The sequence below is a fragment of the Agelaius tricolor genome, unplaced genomic scaffold (assembly GCF_023055355.1).
Source record: "Agelaius tricolor isolate 1412-34295 unplaced genomic scaffold, bAgeTri1.0.p SCAF_15, whole genome shotgun sequence".
Lineage (NCBI taxonomy): Eukaryota > Metazoa > Chordata > Aves > Passeriformes > Icteridae > Agelaius > Agelaius tricolor.
The window spans coordinates 19,859,695-19,881,808 of record NW_027269275.1 but is presented as its reverse complement, the minus strand read 5'-3'; the positions used below and the strand labels follow the sequence as shown (position 1 = coordinate 19,881,808).

The following is a 22,114-nucleotide window of genomic DNA, read 5'->3' as shown; positions in this document are numbered from 1 at the left end:
GCAGCAAGCCTTGAAGAGGGGAAAAAAAAATTATGACTAAGGACCCAAAAGGAAAATCCAAAACAACACAAAAAAAGGAAGAGGTGGGAAGATGATGGACAGTTACTGTGGAAAATGGAATTTCAAAATTATCCTTTCCCCTGTCCACCCATAGCCCTGTGCCTGGAAAGGGAAAGGAAGGAGAAGAGGAAGCAAAACTGCGACAGGAGGGAATCAGACCATGTAAGGAAAAGAACTGAATTTAACTGGCACATGCTCTAATCCTTAGTTTATTTCTGGTTAAAAATATAGCAATCCAGTGCAGTGTAATAAGAAATCTGCTGAAAAGGTAGCAGAGAAACAGCTAAAACAGAAGCAAAGCAAAGCTGAGTCCACGAGTCCGGGCTGGATCCAACAACTCTGGACGTGAATGTCGGGGAGGGCTTTTCCCTCCTTCCCCACCCCCAAAATCTCCTGGGAGGGCCTCACCCCCCTCGGGAGCTGCCACCCTCCCGCACCCTTCTCCTGCTGCTGCAGCTGCAGGGGGGGATGAGGGTGGGATTTGGTCCCTGGCCCTGCCAAATCCCAAAGGAGCCGTGGGAGCTGCTGGTGGGGGAGCACCGAGGGGAGGGATGGGAGCGCCAGTGCCCAGGGCTGGAGCTGAGAGCACGCTGTGATCGGCACCAGGACAGCTCAGAACAGGGATACGCATCTTTAATGAGTCTGCAGGTTATCCGTGGGGACAGGGAGGGGACAAAAATCAAGGCAGGCATAGTACAAAGATGGTAGAAACGAAGAAATTAAGTGACATAGAAAAAAAAAAAAAAAAAGAAAGAAAATACATCCTTAGAGGCTGCCATTGCCAATGATGTTTGGTTTGATTTTCTTTTTTTTTTTTTTTTCTTTTTTTCTTCTTTTTTTTTCTTTTTTTTTTCTTTTTTTTCTTTTTTTTTTTTTTAATACAGGGACATGTTGGAAGCTGGAATATACATCCTGCATTACAAAGTGCAAAATACTACATGCTCAGAGCCCAAGCATGATGTCTGAAACAGTCCACAGCAAGATGTAAGAGACAAACCCACCACCCTCTCCCTCCTCTCTGGGACATGCTCCAGGTGCTCCTCCCCAGGTGCCTTTGAGAAACAGTTGGATTTCTGCTTGGTTTTGTTTTATTGTCATCCTCAGTGGATTGGAATTGAGCCCTCTGTCCCCTGTCCCTCCCCACCCTGCTCCCTGTGCACATTTTTTGGGATGGGCTGGATGCTCCTCACCAGCACAGCACCATCAGCCACTCCGTCCGTGCTGCTGGAGGTGCCTCCAAAGGGCTTTTTGGGGGGATTTTTAGCCAGGAGAAATTGGCTGTGAATTAAAAGTAGCTCTGGGTGGTTTTCCTGCCTTGCCATGGGTGAGGAGCAGCCTGGGGAGGAGGAGTGAAGGCAGGAGGGTGCTGGGGCTGCTGCTCACACCTCGTGTTCCCTATTCCCCCCTGCCCCGAGGAATTCTGCAAAAAGCCAATTTTTGTTTTAAAAACAAGGATCAGAACGGGGCCTGTTCTGCCATTTTCCCATCCAGACAGGGTTCATTCCTTCCCTGTGCTCCTTCTCTCCTCCTTCTCACAGCAGCATTCCTCCATTTCCAAAGGGTGAAAAGCCTGGTTCTGCTTTTCTCTCCCATTTATCATTTGGATTTCCCTGGGAAGCTCAGCCTGGAGCATCCCAGAATCCATCCCCACTCCACCCAAACTTTCCCCATGGTCCCCTTGTCTCATCTCCATTTTGGGGTTCATTGCTGTTGTTACAATTATTTTCTTTTGTGGGGGGGGGGGGTGAGGGGAAGGGAAGCGAGGTTTTTTCTTTTGTTGGGATTCCTTCTCATCCTTCCCAGTGTTGGGGGGGCAGAGTGTTGATAGCATTTTGCCATGCCACACAGCATAGTGTTATACAAGCAAAGAATTTTGGCTAAAATCCAAAAAACATTACCCAGGAAAAAAGGCAAACTGTGAGTGAGACTCGATCATTTGTTGTTCTTCTGTGAAAAGACTTGGAAATTGTCAGAGGACAGTTCGAGTTATGATTTTTCCCTTTGTTTGTTTTTTTTTTGTTGTTGTTGTTGTTTGGTTCTGGTTTTTTTGTTTTGTTTTTGTTTTTTTTTTTCCCCCATTCATACATGTAACTGTTATTTTTGCAAACAAGACAGTCTTGAATTAGATGAAAAAGTTAATAAACAAAATGGCGACTCCAATATTTAGTAAGATCACCATGACTACCAGGATGGGAGCTGAACCCTGCAAGAGAAAGAGAAGGACAGGAGTTAGATGGATCCTTGGAATTCTGCAGGGATTCCAGGAGAATCTGGGGAGAATCCAGGAGAATCTGCTCCGGGGAGTCCAGGCAGCTCTGGGGATGAGCAGATCCCAGCTGACACCTCCCAAAGTGCCCAGGAACCCTTGGAGGATTTTTGAAGCTGCCAAACAAACACTTGGCTCATCCCATGCCACTCCCATAGGAACTCTGGCCTTAAAAACAGAACTAAAATTGGTTGCTTATCAGGTGGTCAGTGAAAAAAAAAAAAAAAAGGCAAATTATGGGATCTTAGAGTGGTTTGGGAATGGTTTGAAGTGTCCAGGACATTTCCCAATAAATGCAGTTGTTTTCCAGGTATCCTGGACGTCAGGCCAGCACATGGGGGTCCATGTTCAGGCAACATTTTGGGAATGCTCTAATAACCTTTCCTGAGTTTATATGGACCAAATGAAGCTCCTGGGAATCACTTGGGAGTGTCCAAGGCCAGGTTGGACAGGGCTTGGAGCAGCCTGGGATGGTGGAAGGTGTCCCTGCCATGGCAGGGGTGGGATGGGAAGAACTTTAAGGTCCTTCCAACCCAAACCATGCCAGGATTCTGTGATTTCACCTGGAAAGCATTGCAGGAACCCCACTGCAGCTGCCCCGTGCACATCCCCACCCCAGCTGGGCTGAACATCTCAGGAATGGTTCATTCCCTCAGGGAGCATCCATGGTTTCCCCTGGAGCACATCCTGGACAATCCTGTGGGAGCCCACCAGCATCCCAGGAACATCAGGGCACTGCAACCAACCCTCCAACACATCCTTCTGCAGGACACTGGTCAGGAAAACATCTCTGGCACCTCATCCATCCTGGCACCTCATCCATCCTGGCACCTCATCCTTGGTGCCATGGTGTGAGCGGGGCTCTCACAGGGTGAGTGCTGCTGGCAGCAGGTGGGTGGTTGCTTTTTCTTGGATTTGCTGGGATCCTCAGCTATTCTGCTGCATCCCAGGGCTGGGATGCTCCAAACGCTTTTCCCCAGGCTCCTGCCCCCTCCTGGCACTCCCCACGTCGCTGGGATGGAGTGGGGACAGGGCTGGGCAGCCTCTGGGAGCTTTCCCTGGCTGGCTCTGCGGAGCTGCTGGGAAAGGAACGGGAAGAAGCAGCTCCCAGCTGCCCGGGGATGGTTTCTGTTCCGAGCAGCCTGATTCAGCTGCCGTTTGGGAGTGGGTGGGAGCGAGGATGCTGGAGCCTGCTGGAAAGGCATATTTGTAGCTTAGCAACAGGGTCAAAGGCAGCCAAGCCAAGGCAGGGATTGCGGAGAGCAGCCAGGTACCCATCCAGGGCTGGCTGCTCCCGGCAAACCTCTCCTCCTGTGCCACGAGAAGCTTCCAAAGGCAGCAACCGCCCCCTGCTCGCTGCTCCTTCCCTTCCCCAGCCCGGCCGTGCCAAGCCCGGCCTTGCTGGCGCTGGGAGGGATTAGCTGCATTTCAGAAGATTATTGGGTTTTAGGGTTTTTGAGCTGCTGGTAATATAATAACAGATTGCAGGCGATTATCAGTGTCATTGTTTGCCTTGGCACGGCCCCGCCGAGGCACGGAACGAGCTCCTGCCCCGGCCCTGCAGCCAGGGAGGGCTCAGCCCCATCCCTGGGCTGCTCTGTGGAGGAATTCCCTGCTAAAAAACAGCACAACCCAGCGCTGCCCCTGCTCCAGTTCCCTGTTCCCTCACTTTGGGATGTACTTGAGGTCCATCCCTCTGGGGAGGGAGCTCAGCCTTCACTGCTCACTTCTCCCAAGAAACAGCAGCAGGACAAGAGGAATCACACTGCAGTTGTACCAGGGAGGTTCAGATTGGATATTTGGGAATAATTCTTCACCCAGGGCACTGGTGGAGTCCCCATCCCCAGAGCTGTGTGGATGTGGCACTTGGGGACGTGGAGCAGTGCTGGGGGAATGGTTGGACTCAATTCCAGAGCATTTTCCAGGTAAATGATCCCGTGGTTCTGTGATTTACACACAGGGCATCAAAGCTGTGCCCTCAGCTGGAAAACTGGGAGGATCCAACACCTGCTCACATCGGCAGCCCTGGATCCCCGTGCTCAGAGCTTCTGCTGAGGCTGGGCCTGTTTGCATCCTGCAGCCCTGGGCAGGGCAGGGGCAGCAGGGAATGCTTCCTTTGCCTCTGCAGGCACAGGATCTGCCCCATTTCCCATCCCAGGAACAGGGTGGCCAGGCAGGGCTGGGAGATCTTCAAACCAACCAGTTCAAATCCAGCTCACAAATTCTGCCTCTTTTTTACAGCTCCCTCCTTTAACCCCCTCCTCTGTGTGCTGCTGTCCAGGTGGGAATGGCAGTGAATGGCAGCTGCTGCTGGATAAGCACTTTTGCCCCTCCAAAGCTTCTGTTTTAGCTCCAATTACAGATCCTGCTGCACTTCTCAGTGCTAATGTCTGCCTGATTTCTGTCTCGTGAGGTCTCACTGCCTTCCCCTCTGCTCAGGGGGAAGGTTTGCCCTTCTCTCCTCCCATGGCAGGGATGGCCTGGGAGATGTGACAGCGCTGGGCATCATTCCTGCTCTGTGCCTGGGCGGGAGATGGATCAGTGCTGGAGCTGAGCTTTGGGAGAGAGGCTTTGCTGAGCCCAGCCTGGCTGCAGGGCACTGAACTCCCTTTTGCTGCAGCAGAGAACCAGTGCTTTAAAACCCGTGGCTTTTAAACCCTTCCCACTGTGCTCCAACCTCCAACAGGAACTTTTGGAAAGAGGAGACAGCCCCTGATTGGCAGCTTTGCCTGTTGCTGTCACAGTTTGGTAGGGCCAAATTTCAGGTTTTTTTACAATAATATCCTTGAAGTCCTTCACAGGAGAAGGAAAACATCTGCCAAGGATGGGAATCTACACCAATGTCAGCTGGGCAAAAGGATCCTTCTCTATCAACAGGTTGGATCTCCAAGGATTTTAAAGCTTTGCTTCCAAGCTTAAAGAACAGAAACTTAGACCTTAACCCATGGAAACACTAAAATAGGAATAAGCCATGGTTATGGCACAGGAGTAATAACAGTAATTGTAGCTGTAGAGTAATTCCTGCCCCTCTGCCTTGTTTGTTTTTATCCTGGAACTGTTGTGTAGCAACTCCGGAGTTTTTCTGGGAATACGACGGACAGCTGGTTTACAAATGCAATTGTGGCATAATTAATTTAAGCATTAGCAATCCATTATTATCTGTTATCACAGGGTACAAGCTCTGCCTCTCTGCCATGGAAACCAGAGAGCAGGTTACCTAGGAATCCCTCTGGGATCTATTAAGTGTAATTACTAAGGACTTGGATCAGCAAAAAAAAATTAAAAAAAAAAAAAAAATAGATATGCACCATTTTCCAGCCTCAGCACTGCAGAAAGGGCTGCAAACTTAGCAGCTCGATGACATTTGTGCTGAATTGTCACATCATTGCCAGGAACAGGCTCTGTGAAATGGTTAAGGAGCATTTAGCAAAGGAAACATCAGGGAGCCATTTGGCTTTCTCCAGCGGATTGCAGCAGCTCCCGTGGCTCCAGGAAGGGGCCCAGGAGATGCTAAAAGTGCTTGTGTGAGTGAAAGTGAGTTGGGTGGGATGGAAAAACCTGCTTCTAGGGAAAAAAAGGCTAAAAAAAATGAGAGGTTATCCTCTTAGAGATCCTTTAGCCTCTTAAAGAACTGATTTGTCACCCCTGGTTCAATCCAGGTGCTGGAACTGAGCTCAGTGTTTGTTTAGGTATGTTTGAAGCTCTCATTTTAAGATTTTTGTTCTAAAAAGAGCAGTCAAAATTTGTTTCTAATGCAGTCAAAAGCTGGTGTTTGGCCCCAAATTTTCCAAGCTAAGAGATGGAATTGGGCTCAACCCCAATATCCAGATGACAGGAGCAGAGCCAGGAAGGTGCTCCCTGGTACATCAGAGGCCCTGGAGATGAAAAGGCTTTGAAAAGGACCCTGTCGAGTTGAACATCCCATTTCTCTCTGAAGATTATTTACCTCAGGTTGTCTGAACACGAAAGGGATTAGAGGAGGAACAGTTTGTGATTATTATTTGTCTCAAGAAGAGACAATCCCTGTAGCAATGCTCAGCCCTGCCTCATTCCAGAGCTGTGATGGCAACAGGACTCCTCTTCCTCCTTATTCCCATGAAATTATGGCTTCTGTTTGTCTGGGCACGCAGCTACCAGCTGGGATTGAGGTGAATCTGGTTGCTTGAGATGACAGGAATAAGGAAAACCCAGGGATGATTGTGTTGGGAGACCTGGGGTATGGCACCCGATGGGGAAAAAAATAAATGGGAAAACCTGAAGCTGGAAGGCCACAGGGATAAATCACAGGGTTTAATCCCAGGGAGGTTAATGCCAAACAAGTCCTCAGGTTCCCAGATGGGAACACCTCCATGCACAGGGGATCTTCACATCCCCAACAGGCTGGGGTGGAGAAAACACCCAGGTTTTATTTCTAACTCATTTTACGACCTTTAGGGCTAAAGGTGCCTAAAAAAGGAAGGGAAATTCATCTCCACCTGGGATGAATCCCTTCAGGAATAACCCAGCAGCTCTGGCAAGGGTGTCGCCCTGTTCTTTCAAAGTTCTTCTAGGCCTTCTGATGTTTACATTTTTGTAATGGAGTTTCTCACACACTTTTCATGTAAATAATGATTTTTTTGCATTCCTTTCTGGAGGAAGAGAGAATTGATGAACTGTTGGTTTGACCAGCGTGGTTGGAGAGGTAGCAATTTCATCCTCCAATCCCTGGTCACTTTTGGAATTCTATAAATACCGAAGTCGGGAAATAAACGTGCTGGTTTTTTGTTTTGGTTGTTTTTTGTTTGTTTGTTTTTTTTTTTTTTTTTTTTTTTTTTTTGTTTTTTTTTTTTTTTTGCCTTGGACATCTCAGCGTGTGAGTAGCGTTCATTTCGTTTGGTATTGCAACAGCACGGGGAGATCCAGCGGGGAGGTGCCGGTGCCGGGCTCCATCCCCGCTGCCGTGCCGGGGGAGGCTGTGCCGAGCCCCGTGCCCGCAGCCCCGGCTCCGGCAGCTCCCTGCAGATTGGCTGCGTGCTCCTGCCTTTCCCCAGCGACAGCGAAACCTGCCTGCAATATCTGCTGGCAAATCCGCCCCTCAGCCGCTCGCTGCCGGAGGAGGGAGGGAGGGAGAGGCTGCCGGGATCCCTCCCCGCCACCCCCGCAGGGACACGGGGGGCTCTCGGAGATCTCTCAGCCGGGAGATGCCTTTAGAGCCTCTGCTGCGGGAATTTTTGCATTTGGGCTGGGATTTGCTCCGTGTGACGCTGCGGGGAACAGTCAGGGCTGGCTTTGGGCTGCTGCCCTCACGTCCCTGGGGTGCGATGGGTCAGGACACCGTGAAGGGCCGGGCTTCGAGCCCCTTCACGGCCCCGGTGCTGGAGGACCGAGCCTCGAGCCCCCTCACACCCCGGTGCTGAAGGGCCAGACCTCGAGCCCCCTCACACCCTGATGCTGAAGGGCCGAGCCTCGAGCCCCCTCACACCCTGATGCTGAAGGACCGAGCCTCAAGCCCCCTCACACCCCCGGTGCTGAAGGACCGAGCCTCAAGCCCCCTCACACCCCCGGTGCTGAAGGACCGAGCCTTGAGCCCCCTCACGGCCCCGGTGCCCTCAGGCAGAGCAGGGCGGTCCCTGAAGGCTCTGGGGAGAGCTGGGGGTCACAGCTGCTGAGCAGGGACAGGGGGTGATGGATCAGGCGGTGCCTGAGCCCGGCCCTTCCCGCTGAGCTGCTCCGTGCCCAAAGCGCTTCTCTTCCCTACCAGAAGCGGCAGATGTGCAGCTCCTGCAGGGAAGGAGATCTGCTCCCTTCTCTTCCTCCCCAGCCCTGCCATGGGCTGTGGTTTGTGGATAAAATGCTCGCTGGCGTTTCAGAAAGATCCTTTCCCTTCCCCGTCTCTTGACAATTCCTTTTTTCATTTCCCGTTTTACTGCTCCTCAAAGGCTCCTGTGAGCACCCAGGCCCAGGCTTTGTGCCTCATGGGCCTTTAAGGCTGGGAGGGATGGGGACATTCCCGTAAATCCCTTAATCCTACGACACCGGCACTGGTCCCTGGCACATTGGCTCCCGTTTTCCTCTGCTCCAACGCTGACAATTGCTCTGAGTTTGTCCTCTGGGTGCTGGGGTCGGTGCCCACAGAGGCACAGAGAGATCAGGTGGCCTTAAATGTCATTTTAAAGCATTTGTGTTGCTCAGTGACCCCAAAACTCCCAAATCCCCTGAGAGACAACACCAAGCAGTGCCGAATTTCATCGATGTTACTGAGCCATGGCCTCAAGGAATGACCTTTATGAGAGGATTTTTCAATGATTTTTCAGTTCCTGGTGTGCAGCCCCAACAAAGGAGGGTGGTTCTGGGAGCTTCTTTTAAAGGACTGGGGAAAAGTGACAGAGGAGAATAAAGTTCCTACAGCTCCTACAGACTGCTCTGTGGAGTCTGCATCCCTGCCTGTGCCACTTTGGAAAGGCTTGGATTCAAGGCCCTGTGGCTCCCAGCTTGTTTTTCAGATGGGAATCATGAGCAGTGATTATTTTGGGGTGTGTATTTGTGAGACCTGCACCCCCAGCCTGTTCCAGCACTGCCAGAGGTGTGCTGCCTTTGGAAGCTGGAGCTGCCACTCCAGCACAGAGCCAAGCCCTGGGCTCATGAATGGCTTGTGCAGAGCTGGTTTAGGGCAGATTATTTTTAAAACAAGCTAAGCTGTGAGGGTGACCTCGCTTCTGCTCAGGGATACCTCAGGTAGGGCAAAAATAGCCATGCTCAGCTCCAAGCATCCCTCCTGCTCATGGCAGCTCCTTTCTCTGGGAGCCCAGCTGGAGGGAGCTGGGAGCTGCCCTTGGAGCCCCTCCTTTTGAGGGAGCTGGCACTGCTGGCACCCAGGGGAGAGGCTGGAGCAGTGTGGGCTCTCACACACCTGCCCACAGCTGCCTTTCCCTGCCAGGCCCCAGGGAAGGGGGATTTCAGGCCAGTGTGGGCAATTGGGCTTTTGGGGGGACTGGGGAGCCTTGATTTGCTGTGGGGGAATGTGGAGCTGGAGCAGGATGCAGGGGGGGTTTGCAGGATGGAGTGTGTGAGTGTCCTGTGCTGTGTGGAGATGGATGTGGGGTCTGTGGGATGAATCCTGCCCCCTCCTCCTCCTCCTCAGGGATTCACCACTCCCTGAAGTCTGAAATGCTTCTGATGGCAGGTGAGGTCACAGGTTTGGGCAGGAGGTTGGAGCACAGATCCTGCACCTCCTATTCCTCCCCTACACCTTCCCCTGCTCCTGTCCAGCCATCCCCTCTCTGCCAGGCCACTGGAACAAAACCCTGCTAGCACCGTGCAATTCCTGCTAGAACAAATTGTTGCTGGCATTGTGGGTTATTTAAATCCACATATTATCTCTTCCTCTGTATTACATTAGCTTCCTCCCAAACCTTCGCCATCTGTTCCACCCTCGGTTATGAATGTGAGAAAACTGAACATGCTGCTCCGCAGCTCCAGCACTTCCAAAGTAGGATGTGCATCCTAATGGCTTTTCCATGCACGTCTCCACGCAGGCTGGGCCCTTCCTTAGTGGCCAGGACTCGCTGGGAATGGCCAGGAATGTGTTGGTGGCAGTTTGCCTCCAGCCAAGTGGAGAGAGGTTTATTGTGACAGCTCGGAGGTGGGAGCACATCTGATGGGCTGGGTGGGGACACAGCCCAGGGCTGCTTGTGCCACTGATCTCCCCAAAATCACGTGGCTCTCAGCGAGAAGAAGCAGTGGTTTCATCCCTCCTGAGGGCCCTGTGTCTCCCAGGTTTTGTTGTCAGAGGTGCTGGAACATCTGCGCATCCTACGGCCTTGCCAGGCTGTGTCTGTGCAATTACTGCTGCTGCTCTTCCCCTCTGGGAGCCTGTCAGGCTCCTAATGCTGCCTGTCATGTCTCCAGTGCTTCCCAGGCAGGCAAGGACAGCCTGCATGGCTCTGCTTTTCCAGGGCTGCAGGATGTGTCCTGTGGAGCCCCTGTGCTCAGCTCCCCCTTGGTGCTGGTGGGAGCTGCTGATCCTGAGCCCGGGGATGGGGAGGCAGAGAGCTCCAGGGCTGCTGGGGGGGATTTATCAGTAGGGGAGCTGGGGCAGATCCATCCTTCCTGCATCCCAGGCTGCTGTGGGGGAGATTTATCCACAACTCCAGCCAGAAAGCTGGGGCAGATCCATCCTTCCTGCATCCCAGGCTGTTCTGGGGGGATTTATCCACAACTCCAGCCAGAAAGCTGGGGTAGATCCATCCTTCCTGCATCCCAGGCTGTTCTGGGGGGATTTATCCACAACTCCAGCCAGAAAGCTGGGGTAGATCCATCCTTCCTGCATCCCAGGCTGTTCTGGGGGGATTCATCACAGCTCCAGCCAGAAAGCTGGGGTAGATCCATCCTTCCTGCATCCCAGGCTGTTCTGGGGGGATTTATCCACAACTCCAGCCAGAAAGCTGGGGCAGATCCATCCTTCCTGCATCCCAGGCTGTTCTGGGGGGATTCATCACAGCTCCAGCCAGAAAGCTGGGGTAGATCCATCCTTCCTGCATCCCAGGCTGTTCTGGGGGGATTTATCCACAACTCCAGCCAGAAAGCTGGGGCAGATCCATCCTTCCTGCATCCCAGGCTGTTCTGGGGGGATTTATCCACAACTCCAGCCAGAAAGCTGGGGCAGATCCATCCTTCCTGCATCCCAGGCTGTTCTGGGGGGATTTATCCACAACTCCAGCCAGAAAGCTGGGGCAGATCCATCCTTCCTGCATCCCAGGCTGCTCCCTCCTCTCTCTGCACCTCAGCTCTGCTGGCAGGTGCTGGAGGAGCAGGGACACTGCAGCCATGGCAAATGTCACCACGCCTCACACACCTCGATGCCTCTCGCCTGAATTTTCAGCCTGACTGACAAATTCATTTCAGTTTCGTGACCAGGCACCATCCTGTGCTCCCCTGACAGGGAGATTTAGCTCCTTCCTGCTAAAATGTCACCTCCTGAGCGTGACAGGTCTTCCATTTCTCCTGGGTAGGTCTGGGGCATCCTCATGGGACACCTCCAGCTCTGCCCTGTGTTTGGCAGGGACAGTTTGGGGCACTGGTGGCTTTTCCAGTGCTCCCAGCAGACCCCATCACCTCTCCTGTCAATGCCAACCAGTGGGAACAACAAGTGAGGAAACTTCTAATGGGAAATCCAGGAATCCTCAAAAAACAAGACTGCAAAAAACCTAAAATCCACCCAGCTCAGCCTTCTAAGGAGGTTGAGGCCTGTCCAGGTCCTGTCTGAGCTGTGATGTCCAACTCAGACCCTCCCTCCCCAGGCAGTTCATTACAGCCCTCACCTCATTAGCCATGGTTAATGGCTCACCCTCCTTGACTTTAAGCCCATTAATTCTGATCGTGGAGAACAGATTATTCCCTTCCACTCTGCAGCAGCTTTTAAGATCACTCTGTCTTCTCTCCTGAACACCTTCCCAGCAGCCACTTCATGCCCAAAGTGTCCTTATCTCCCCCAAAATGAGGAGCCCAGGGTGAGGTGTCTCACAGGGAGCTGTCCTGGAGCAGCAGGAAGCTCTATGGCCATAACCATAACCCAAGGAAGCATCACCAATGCCTTGCCTGCTCCTGCAGCTTTCCCACCAAATTCCCAGCAATAATGGATTTTTATTGCTGGCCCAGGGGCTGGGCTGCAAAACTCCATCCTCCAGGGAATGCTCCCAGCACAGTCTGCAGAGAACTCGCCACACCAATGTCCAGCAGAGTGGGAGAAGGGAGGACAGGGGATTCAAGGCACAAACCCACGATAATTCACATTTTCCAAATTTCCCCCCCACCAAACTGCACTGAGCCCCACAACAGCCCCAGGCTTTCAGGCCAGAATTGCAGTCCCAGCGCCCTCACTCACCGTACTGGATTTGAGCGCATCCCCACTGTCCTCTTCAGATTCTAGTGCAACAGGTAAAGATTTCTGTGGCGGGGAGAAGGTTAAGTCCCACCTCAGTAGCCGAGGTTCAGCTTTGTCCCCGAATCTCAGGTTTTCCAGTTTCTGCACCGTGGGCTCGGCAGAGGAAGCTGGCCTGAAATTCTCTTTGTTCTGGGACTTAGACCTCAGTCTCTGAACCCCGAAGCCCCGCTCTTCCCCGCGGTGCTCGTCAGCCACGCTCCTGCAGCCTCCCCCTTTGCTGTAGTGTCTTTTTTGGGTGTGAATCTCTTGCATATAAGAATCCATCCTCATGAGGGGCTTCATCTCCATCTCGTAATTGCTCATCTTCTCCTCGTCCAGCTCAAGCAGCTTGGAGCTCCCTGAGCTGTGGTTGTGGGACCTGTGGTGGGAAGTCCATGAAACCGTGGCTGGGGAATCTGTCCACCTCTCTCTCGGCTTGTGGTTGGAGGCCGAATGTTTGTGTCCCCCGCTCCGACCTCTGTAGTCTTCGGGGCCAGCGGTGGAGCCCAGCTGCCCGCTGCGCATCGTCCCGCTCCTCCCGGCGCGGCTCCCGCCCACCTTCTCTTCGCTCCAGCTGTTGGGGCGCAGGTAATCCCCGCCGCGCCCCTCCAGCAACATCTGGATCTCGCCGCCCCTCTCTTCGTCCACCGAGACCTGCCTGGAGAAGTGGGCGCTCTTGTTCCTGCAGGAAGGGCCGAGGGGCGGCGTGGAGCAGGGGCTGGCGGGGAAGCTCTGCAGCGGGCTGTCCTCGGGGGTCAGGTCGGACGGGGTGGTCCCTTTCCGGTACAGCTCGGGGCTCTCTTGCTGCAGGGGCGTCCCGGTGGAGAGGACCTCGATGTCATCGCTCGAGTTCTGCCGCTTCGGCCGCTGGCATTCGAGCCCTTCGGGGGCAGTCGTGGAGAGGAGAGAAGGGAGAGGGGAAGGAAACAGGATTATTTCTGGTGTGCGGATGCCCCGAGGGGTTTTCGTGGCACGGAAAGGGGAGCAGAGGGTTGGGTAGTGGGGAGGAGAGGGGTGGGATTGGGACAGCAGTGTCACAGCTGCTGGCAGCACTGGTGTGACACCAAAGCTGCCCTGAGCCCCACCCTGCAGAACTATGACCAGCATGGGAATGGTTTTCCAACCCCAGAGGTGTGGAGAAGCCGCCAGCAATGCAGAGCTTCTGGGAAGAGGTTCTGATGGTTTTTTGGGATCCATCTGACCACATTTCCTATCAGTTTCCCAGTCTGGAAGCTTGGGAAGGGAAATCTGTGACATGGCTGGTGGCACACACCCTGTGCTCTGTGTTTGTGTGTGCTGGGTGACACCGGGACCACCCTGGGTGTGCTGGGTGTAACCGAGATCACCCTGGGTGCCACTGGGATCACCCCACACCAACAGCCCTCGCCCCCCTCCTGCATGGGAGCCACCTCAATTTTCATCTGCCAGGTGTAGGAGGAAAACGGCCACATCTGGGCAGATGTGAAAGAAAAACCCCACAAACCTCACATCTGAGAGCTTTCCTGCCCCACAGAGCCCAGCAGGACATGGAGATTTCCCTGCTCAGCCCCAGGATGGCATGGATGGACAGGGCTGGCTGTTCAGGGCCACCTGAGGCCAGCACCCCCCATCCTCCTCATCCCACTGGAGGCTCCTCATTCCTTCAGCTCAGAGACCTCCCAGGCAGGGTCACCCTGGGGATGGGCACCTCAGGAGGGGCTGAATGGCTTCTGCTGCTGGAGGAACACGGAATAAAAACCTCCAACGTGTTCATCACTGATGAAACACCAAACGATTTCAAGCGAGCTAATAGTGGTTAATTCTCCTTTTCCCCTCTCCAGTCATTCCCAGCTAAAGCCATGCTAAATTAGGTGAATAATTTGATAAATATATTAAGTGCCTAATGCCCCTGAAATGCATCTAATTGTGATTGCTATGGTGAGACAAGAAACGAGTCTTGAAAAGGGAGAGCTCAATTTTCCTGCCATCATTTAAAAATGAACGCTCGGCAGCGCCTGCTCGGGTCTCTCCACTTGTGCTGAGCAATTTTCTCTCTTGAATCTTTTTGGGGAGGTGCTGAGATGTGCCTTCACCCCTGCCAGGGTTGGGATACACACAGGGAATTCTGGAGTCCCCATCTCCCTCACTGGCAGGGAGGGAAATAGTGAAAAAACTGCTTGTGTGTCTACCCAAGCAATTTATGGGAAATGGTCTCCTAATGACTCGAGTTTTTGGGATCATACTCACACAGTCCAGCCCTCATTTTTTCCCTGTTTGTATATGGGAGACTGGATCTCCTGGAGTTTATCTAGGGCCCCTGAAAAATCCTGGTGTTGGTGGGAAAATGCTGAGAAGGAGAAAGGTGGAGCTCACCCCTCTGTTTTCCTGCAGAGTATCTGTCTCTGGGATAAAGGACAAGATTTTTTGGGGCTGTTTTCCAGTCATTCCTGACCCAGCTACCTTCCAAGATCCCCAATGGGAAGCTGACCACAGAGGGAATAAAGGATTTCATGTGAGAAAGCTGGAAAGCCACCTGTGGGAATGGGCTCACCCTAGGTTTTGGGCTTTATCTTCCCCAGTCCAGGGATTTTGCTGGAATTCCAGGGATTTGCAAGCTTCCTACCATCTCCAAGGCCTCCAGAGCTGATGCCCAGCCCCACAACGAGTCCCAGCCTGGCTACACCCACTGCTGCTGTTCCCAGAGCCCCAGAGCGGGGACAAGAAGCCCCAGAGATCAAGAAGCCCCAGAGATGCTCCCCACAGCCACACCAGGGAGATGGCATCAAATCCCCCTCATCCCAAATCTTCCCCAGCCCCAATCCTCAGGGGGCTCTGCCTTTCCTGGCTTAATCCCTGGGGCTGGGGGTGCTGGGGCACAGCTGGGGCACATCTGGGGCACATCTGGGGCACTGCTGCCCCCCAGCCCCGCAGCCCGCAGGGATGGAGGCGTTTCCTTGCGCAGGAACTCCGCGGATGCACCGGGGCCCTTTCGGCACCCGAGGATGTGCAACAATTATCCGCAGCTAAAATTAGCCCCAGGGCACGTGATGTTCCTGGAAGAAGGGTTGTGAGAGCGAAGGAAGATGCAGAGCACCAAATGTGGATTTCCAGAGGGATGGAGGCAGCCGAGCCCGGCCTCCGAGGCTTCAAAGGCAAAGCTGAGGAGCCACGTTTGGGATTTGGGAGCCTCTGGCTCTTTGTGCTGCTGTCTCCAGGGGGAACTCGGTTCTGCAGCACCACCCAAGCCTGGGTGATCCTGCTGTGTGCAGGAATTGGGATTGATGAGCACCTGGAGATGCCCACGGCCAATGGGCATGGGAACCATGGGTGAGAGGGCAGGATACAAAACAGGGATAGATTTTTTTACCTTCCAGGAGCTGCAGCTGCCCAGGGGTGCCCAGGGCTGATGCTGAGGTGGGCACAGAGCCCTCTGTGGTGTCCCATAGCATGCACAAACCCCTCTGAGGGGGCACCCAGCACCCTTGGCACTCGCTGTGCCAGGTGGGTGGTACCCACACCCACCTCCCTGCCAGGAACACTTCCAGCACCCAGCATCCCATGGAAAGGGAGTACAGTCAGCACCCAGGGGGTGGGTGGCACTCAGCACCCACCACAGCACGCTGTGGGTGGCACTGGGAGCCTGCAGCACCCTGCAGGGGAGCAGAGCCAGCACCCAGGGTCCTGAACGAGGAGGGCACGTCCAGAACCAACAATCCTGAATATGGGGGGCACATCCAGCACCCAAAATCCTGTGATAGGAGGGCACATCCAGCACCCACAATTCTGAATATGAGGGGCACATCCAGCACCCACAATCCTGTGGAAGTGGGGCACATCCAGCACCCACAATCCTGTGGAAGGGGGGCACATCCCGCACCCATAATTCTGAATAACGGGGGCACATCCAGCACCCACAATCCTGTGGAAGGGGGGCACATCCAGCACCCATAATTCTGAATAACGGGGGCACATCCAGCACCCACAATCCTGTGGAAGGGGGGCACATCCAGCACTCAGAATTTTGAATAATGGGGGCACACCCAGCACGCACGATCCTGAGCACGCTGGGCACACGGAGCCCCTGCAATGCCGGCAGTGTGGTGGCAGCTCCCACGCGGCTGTCCCCAGCCTGAGGTGGCGGCTCTGTGGGTGACACAGGCACTCACCTGCCCGAGCGGCTCCGCGGTTGCTGCCAGCCCTCCCGGCACATCTGGGACGCTGTGTTTGTTCTTTAATGCGCTCTAAGTGGAACCGCCTTCCTTCCCTGCCCTCCCCTCCCGCGGCTCACACAACCCCCCAGACAGAGCTCCAACCACACAAACCCCAGCACGAGTGAAGCGTCACGGCCCCGTCCAGGAGCTAGTAAAAAATGCATTACCTAAAAATATCTTTCCAAGAGGTGATTTAAACCAGCAAAGTCTCCTGGCAGGAGGAAATGGAGATGAGGAACATCTCAGGGCTGGAGAAGCCCCTGGGAGCACGCAGAGAAAGCTCAGATCTGCCGTGTACAGATGGGGCTGGGCAGGAGCAGGGATGGGCGGCTTTAGAGCGGGCTGAGCCTCCTCCCGCAGCCGGGAGATGCGGGGGATGCAGGGGATGCTCGGACCGGCCCTGCCTGGGGATGTGCCCCGGCTCAGGCTGCTGCAGCCCAAAGCTGAGCCATGGGATGTCCCCGGCCGCCCCCGCAGCTCGGCGAGGCGAGCACCGGGCCGGGCTGGGCCGGCAGAGCCCATGGTCCCTTGTCCCCGAGCTCGGGAGCAGCCCTGAGTCACCGCAGCAGCCCCTGGAGCAATTAAAGCGAGTGAGTAATCCTCGCTGAGCTGGGAGGGGGAGAACAATGACAGCCGCCTCCCGAGGAGGGCTCGGGGCTGGAAAACTTCTCTATAAACACAGCCACACTTTAATTATGATGTTAATTATTGCTGGGGGGACTTGGAGCGTCCGCACTCCCAGTCGGCTGCAGACCCCGGCCCGACCCCGGCTCGGCTTTGGCTCCGTCCTCCCCGAGCGTTTGGTGACTAAAAAATGTGACTGAATCAACAAGGAATGGTGAAAATGATTGAAGGAGGGAATGAGGGAAGAAAGGAGGGAAAAAGGGAGGGAAGAAGGGAGGGAAGGAAGGAGGGAAGGAAGGAGGGAAGGAAGGAGGGAAGGAAGGATCAAATGTGAATTTTCCCAGTGACTGATTTGCATGGCCGAGGGAAGGGTCAGGTCCCACTGGGTCCAAACTTTTCAAAGCAATCAGGAACTGCACAAACCATGGGTGTAAAGTCAGTGGTGACCTCTGGGATCATCTGCTTTGTATCCAGAGCCCTTGTTGGGCTCTTTCTTTGCACCACGAAGGGCTTTGAACTAAAAACTTGGGGAGAAAGAGGAAACACTGGGAAAACAGTACTGAACAAGGTGGAACTGCTGGATATGGACAGCTCTGCCCTAAATCTCCCCAAAGCTGGCGTTCCATGGAGTTTTCCCCGCCAGGAGCTCCGATGGGGATGGGGAGCTGCAGGCACAGGCTGAGCCTCCAGCCAGGGCAGTCTGGGGCTTTGGGGTGTGTTCAGGGCTGCGAGGGCAGGGCCTGGCAGGGACTGACCGTTCTCCCTGTGCTGGAAGGAAGGTGAGAACTCTTTGGCAGTGATCCTGGCGATCCGCGCTTCCTCCTGCGCTTTCTGCGCCGCCGTCACGGCCGCCTCCGCCTTTGCCCTGGAGTGAGAGGTCCTGCAAGGCAACAGAGACACCAGCACCCCATTAGGCAGCTCCTCCCTGCCACGGGAAACCCCACATTTCCCCCACAGATTCCTCCAAAACCCTTTGGCTGTGAGGGAGGAGCTGCCAGCAGAGCTTGGGGCTGGCTGGGGAATGGGGGATTTTCCAACACCTTCACGAGCTGCTCCTCAGGCTGGAAATCACCCAGGAAATTCAGATTTGTTCCCCCAGGGTCCCTCCATCCCATTTCCCACCCCGTCCCAGCAGCCTCTCTGTGCATCTCCCACGAGCCTCCAGGGTTGAATTTAAAGCTGGTTTGGTTGTTTTTTTAACCAAACCCATTTTTTGGGGGATGAATAAAAAAAAAAAAAAAAAAAAAGAACATTTCCACGCCCACCCCCACGTTTTGCGTAAAATGCTGGATGTAAATAAATACTGGGAGCAGAGGTAGGAGCGGGGGGTTCGGCTCTGGAGCCGCCTCCACCATCCCTTCACACATTTTGATCAGGGCACTTTTTCCCTCTGGATCAACAACTGTCCCCTGCACTCGCTGATGATTCCCCAGAGGCTTTTTTTGGCTGGCATTTCATCCCATCACTCAGGATTTACAGCTTCTCTGAGAGCATCCTCCGGAGGTTGCTTTTCCCCTTTTTCCCCTTATCCGAGCTATCCAGGCACTTTCAAAAATTCCTGCTCCCACCCCGGTGCAGGCAGGGTTATAAATAACTCCACTGATTTCTTTTCCCTCCAAAATCAGGCCCTCCATCTCCTTTAATCATTTTTTTTCTGCCTCTCTCTGAATTCCCTCTAATTTCTCGACATCTGCGTGGAGAGGGAGTGCCATTTCTGACAGGCTCCTAAAAATGGAAAACAGGGCCAGGAATGTGCCTGCTTTGGTTGGAAGAGCTGGGGAACAGGGTGTGAGTGTGGCTGTGCTGTCACCTGTGTTTGCTCCTGACACTTCTCAGGTCTCTTTGCTCTAATAAATGCTTTATTCCCAGCCATTGGCTGCTTTGGAGTAGCCCTGGAAGCGAATCTGAGCTGTTTTCCAGAGTTATTGGGGGTGGTGGAGGGGCTGTGGTGATGCTGCTGCAGGTCCTGAGGGTTCTCTGTGATTAATGCACCCGAAAATTGGGTTTAAATGGGTTTTTATGCAGGGCTCTCCCTGCTCAGCACTCAGGTGGGGTCAGAGGAGGGGACAAAGGTGTCACAGCCCATTCCCTGTTGGGTATCCCAGGCCTGCCCCAAGGAGGAGCTGCAGCAAACTGCTGGGAGAGGAGGTGCACACTGCTCCCATTTTTCGTGGAATCATGGAATGGTTTAGGTTGGAAAATACTTTAAAATCCATCTCATTCCAACCCCTGCTGTGGAAAGGGACAACTTCCACTAGTCCAGGTTATTCCAGCCTGGCCTTGGGCACTGCCAGGGATCCAGGGGCAGCCACAGCTTCTCTGGGCACCTGTGCCAGGGCCTCACCACCCTCACAGATATTGGGAATTTCTTCCCAATATCCCATCTAAATCCACCCTTTTTCATCTCCAAGCCATTCCCCCTTGTCCTGTCCCTCCATGCCCTGCCACAGTCCCTCTCCAGGTCTCTTTCCAGCCACACTTTTGTCACCAGCATGCTCTGTGGGAAACACTGGGGCATCAAACCTGTGCATTAAACCATCAGAGCCACCAGGAGGTTAAAATTCAGATTCTGCCTCTCTGAGCTTCTTAAACCTCTGGCATCTTCCAGGGGAGCTTCTCAGGGACGTGGATTTGAATCTCCTCCATCCATTTATCCCCGGGCCTGGAGCTGCCCGGGCTGGGGCTGTCCCTGCCTTGCTGCAGCACTTTCCCAGGTCCCTGCTGGCCCAGCTGAGGATTAACAGTGTCTGTGAGCGCCTGGCCCGTGCTCAGCAGCCAGGATTACACTCTGCTCCTCCCTGGAGAGGCTCCTGGAGCCATCAGCCCTCTCTGCCTGCCAGGGAAGGGGGCTGGAGCAGCAGCCTGTGCCATTCCAGGGGCTGGGACACGCGGGGGTGGTGGCAGAGCTGGAGGTGACACTGGAGGAGCCCACACGGAGCCACCACCCCGGGCTGGGCTTCTGGGATGGCCCAGGCTGTGCTCCTCCCTGTGGCACACTGATTGATGGGATCATTGATTCCATGGAGAATGAGCTCCAGGATCAGCAAATCCAACCTGTGACTGATCACCACCTTGTCCCCAGCCCAGAGCACCGAGTGCCACCTCCAGGAATTGCTGGGACACCTCCAGGGATGGGCACTGCAACCCTCCCTGGGCAGTTCCAGTGCCTGGCCACCCCTTCCAGGAAGAAATTCCTGCTGATGTCCGACCTAAATGGATTAAAATAACCATCCCTGGGGGATGGATGCATTTCCATCCCTGGAAAACTCACTCCAAAGACTCCTGGATCTGCTCATCCCCACGGACGGACTCCCAGGATGAGCCTAGAAAGTGCAGGGAATTTAAAAAATGAAAACTTGGAGATTTGGCTCAGAAAAGGTTAAAAATCGATCACATCAATGAAGCCACCTTTGATCCAAAATACACCTGGGGAGGGATGGAAAGCATTGGATTCCCTGGAGGACATGGGACACACTGGATTCCCTGGAGGACACAGGACAGACTGGATTCCTTGGAGGACATGGGACACACTGGATTCCTTGGAGGACATGGGACACACGGGATTCCTTGGAGCAGAGGGACACACTGGATTCCCTGGAGGACATGGGACACACTGGATTCCCTGGAGGACATGGGACACACTGGATTCCCTGGAGGACATGGGACACACTGGATTCCTTGGAGGACATGGGACACACTGGATTCCTTGGAGCAGAGGGACACACTGGATTCCCTGGAGGACATGGGACACACTGGATTCCCTGGAGGACATGGGACACACTGGATTCCCTGGAGCAGAGGGACACACTGGATTCCCTGGAGCAGAGGGACACACTGGATTCCTTGGAGGACATGGGACACACTGGATTCCTTGGAGCAGAGGGACACACTGGATTCCCTGGAGGACATGGGACACACTGGATTCCCTGGAGCAGAGGGACACACTGGATTCCCCAGAGCACTGCTGATTAATTGTTTGTAATGCTCCCTGAGACGCTGGCAGGAGTGAAAAGCAGAATTATGGAGATCCATACGTTGCATAATAAAATCCATAAGTATTCCCAAATAAATGCCAGTAATCCAGTTAGTGCTCGCATGACTTTGTCACATCCTAAATTTACCAGCTGTCTCCTTTCTCCACGCCTGCTGCTCGTGGCGTGTGCTAAATCTTAATTCCCACTTAATTGCCTGGAGTTTATTTCCCTGGAAAAGTGGGGTTTTTTCCTCCCTGACACATGGACAGGGCCTGATCTCATCGCTCTGCTCCTCCTTCCCTAAGTGCTGCCATCAATTTTTTCCGGGATGGAGACGCCAAACTGGAGACCACGGTGAAAATAAGGCTGGGGCTTTCCCCATAAAACAGAATTATGGGATGGTTTGGGTTGGAAGAGACCTTAAAGATCATCCTGTTCCTGTGGGCTCATGAGGGGATGGAGGGAAGAGTGATGCAAGAGGAGCTGTTTAATTCCTCCCACCCCTGAGCATCCCCAGCCTCCTCCTCCAGCTGGGATGAATCCAGGAGCCTGGGATAGGGGAAGGTGTCCCTGCCCGTGGCAGGGGGGAATGGGATGGGCTTTAAACTCCTTCCAAGCAAAGCATTCCATGCTTCCAGGATTTTACTGTGCTTCACCATCCAAGCTGAGCTGGGGGAAGGTGTTCAGGCCAAGACTGGGATTGGGAAGAGCCAGAGGGGGGAAGACCAGGATGGTTTGTGGCTTTTGAGCCCCCATTTTGGGTCTGAGGGCAGAGAGTCCCTGCCTGGGCTGGCCTGGAATATTTTATTTATTAATTTTTTGCCAAGCTGACTCACTCTTCTCGGAGGATGAGCGGGCAAGTGGTCAAACTGGCAAGGGGAGCTGGCAGGAGGCAGGGAAAAATCCCAACCAACCAGATTCCCAAAAATCTTTGCAGATCTCCTGTGATTTGGCCAGAGCCGAGAGGGGAAGGGATAATACCTGGGCCTGCTTCCTAATGCCAAGTTTAGCAGCTCCAGCTAATCTATAAGAAGCTGGAATCAACTGATTTGCAAGGAAGAACTTGGCTTTTTAGGAATTCCAGCAGTGACTCTGGGCT

General features: G+C 53.9%; 1 protein-coding gene across 1 annotated transcript in view; it reads right to left on the bottom strand.

The window, feature by feature from the left end:
- Positions 1-251: 251 nt before the first annotated feature.
- The window catches only part of JPH3 (junctophilin 3), a 49,957-nt gene continuing 28,094 nt past the window's right edge, over positions 252-22,114 (bottom strand). Inside the window, exons 3-5 of the mRNA XM_071440811.1 lie at positions 17,797-17,921; positions 12,189-13,108; positions 252-2,263 (exon numbers count right to left, since the gene is read on the bottom strand). Of these exons, the coding sequence (XP_071296912.1) occupies positions 2,183-2,263; positions 12,189-13,108; positions 17,797-17,921 (1,126 nt within the window). The 3' untranslated portion in view covers positions 252-2,182. The remainder of the gene's footprint in view (positions 2,264-12,188; positions 13,109-17,796; positions 17,922-22,114) is intronic.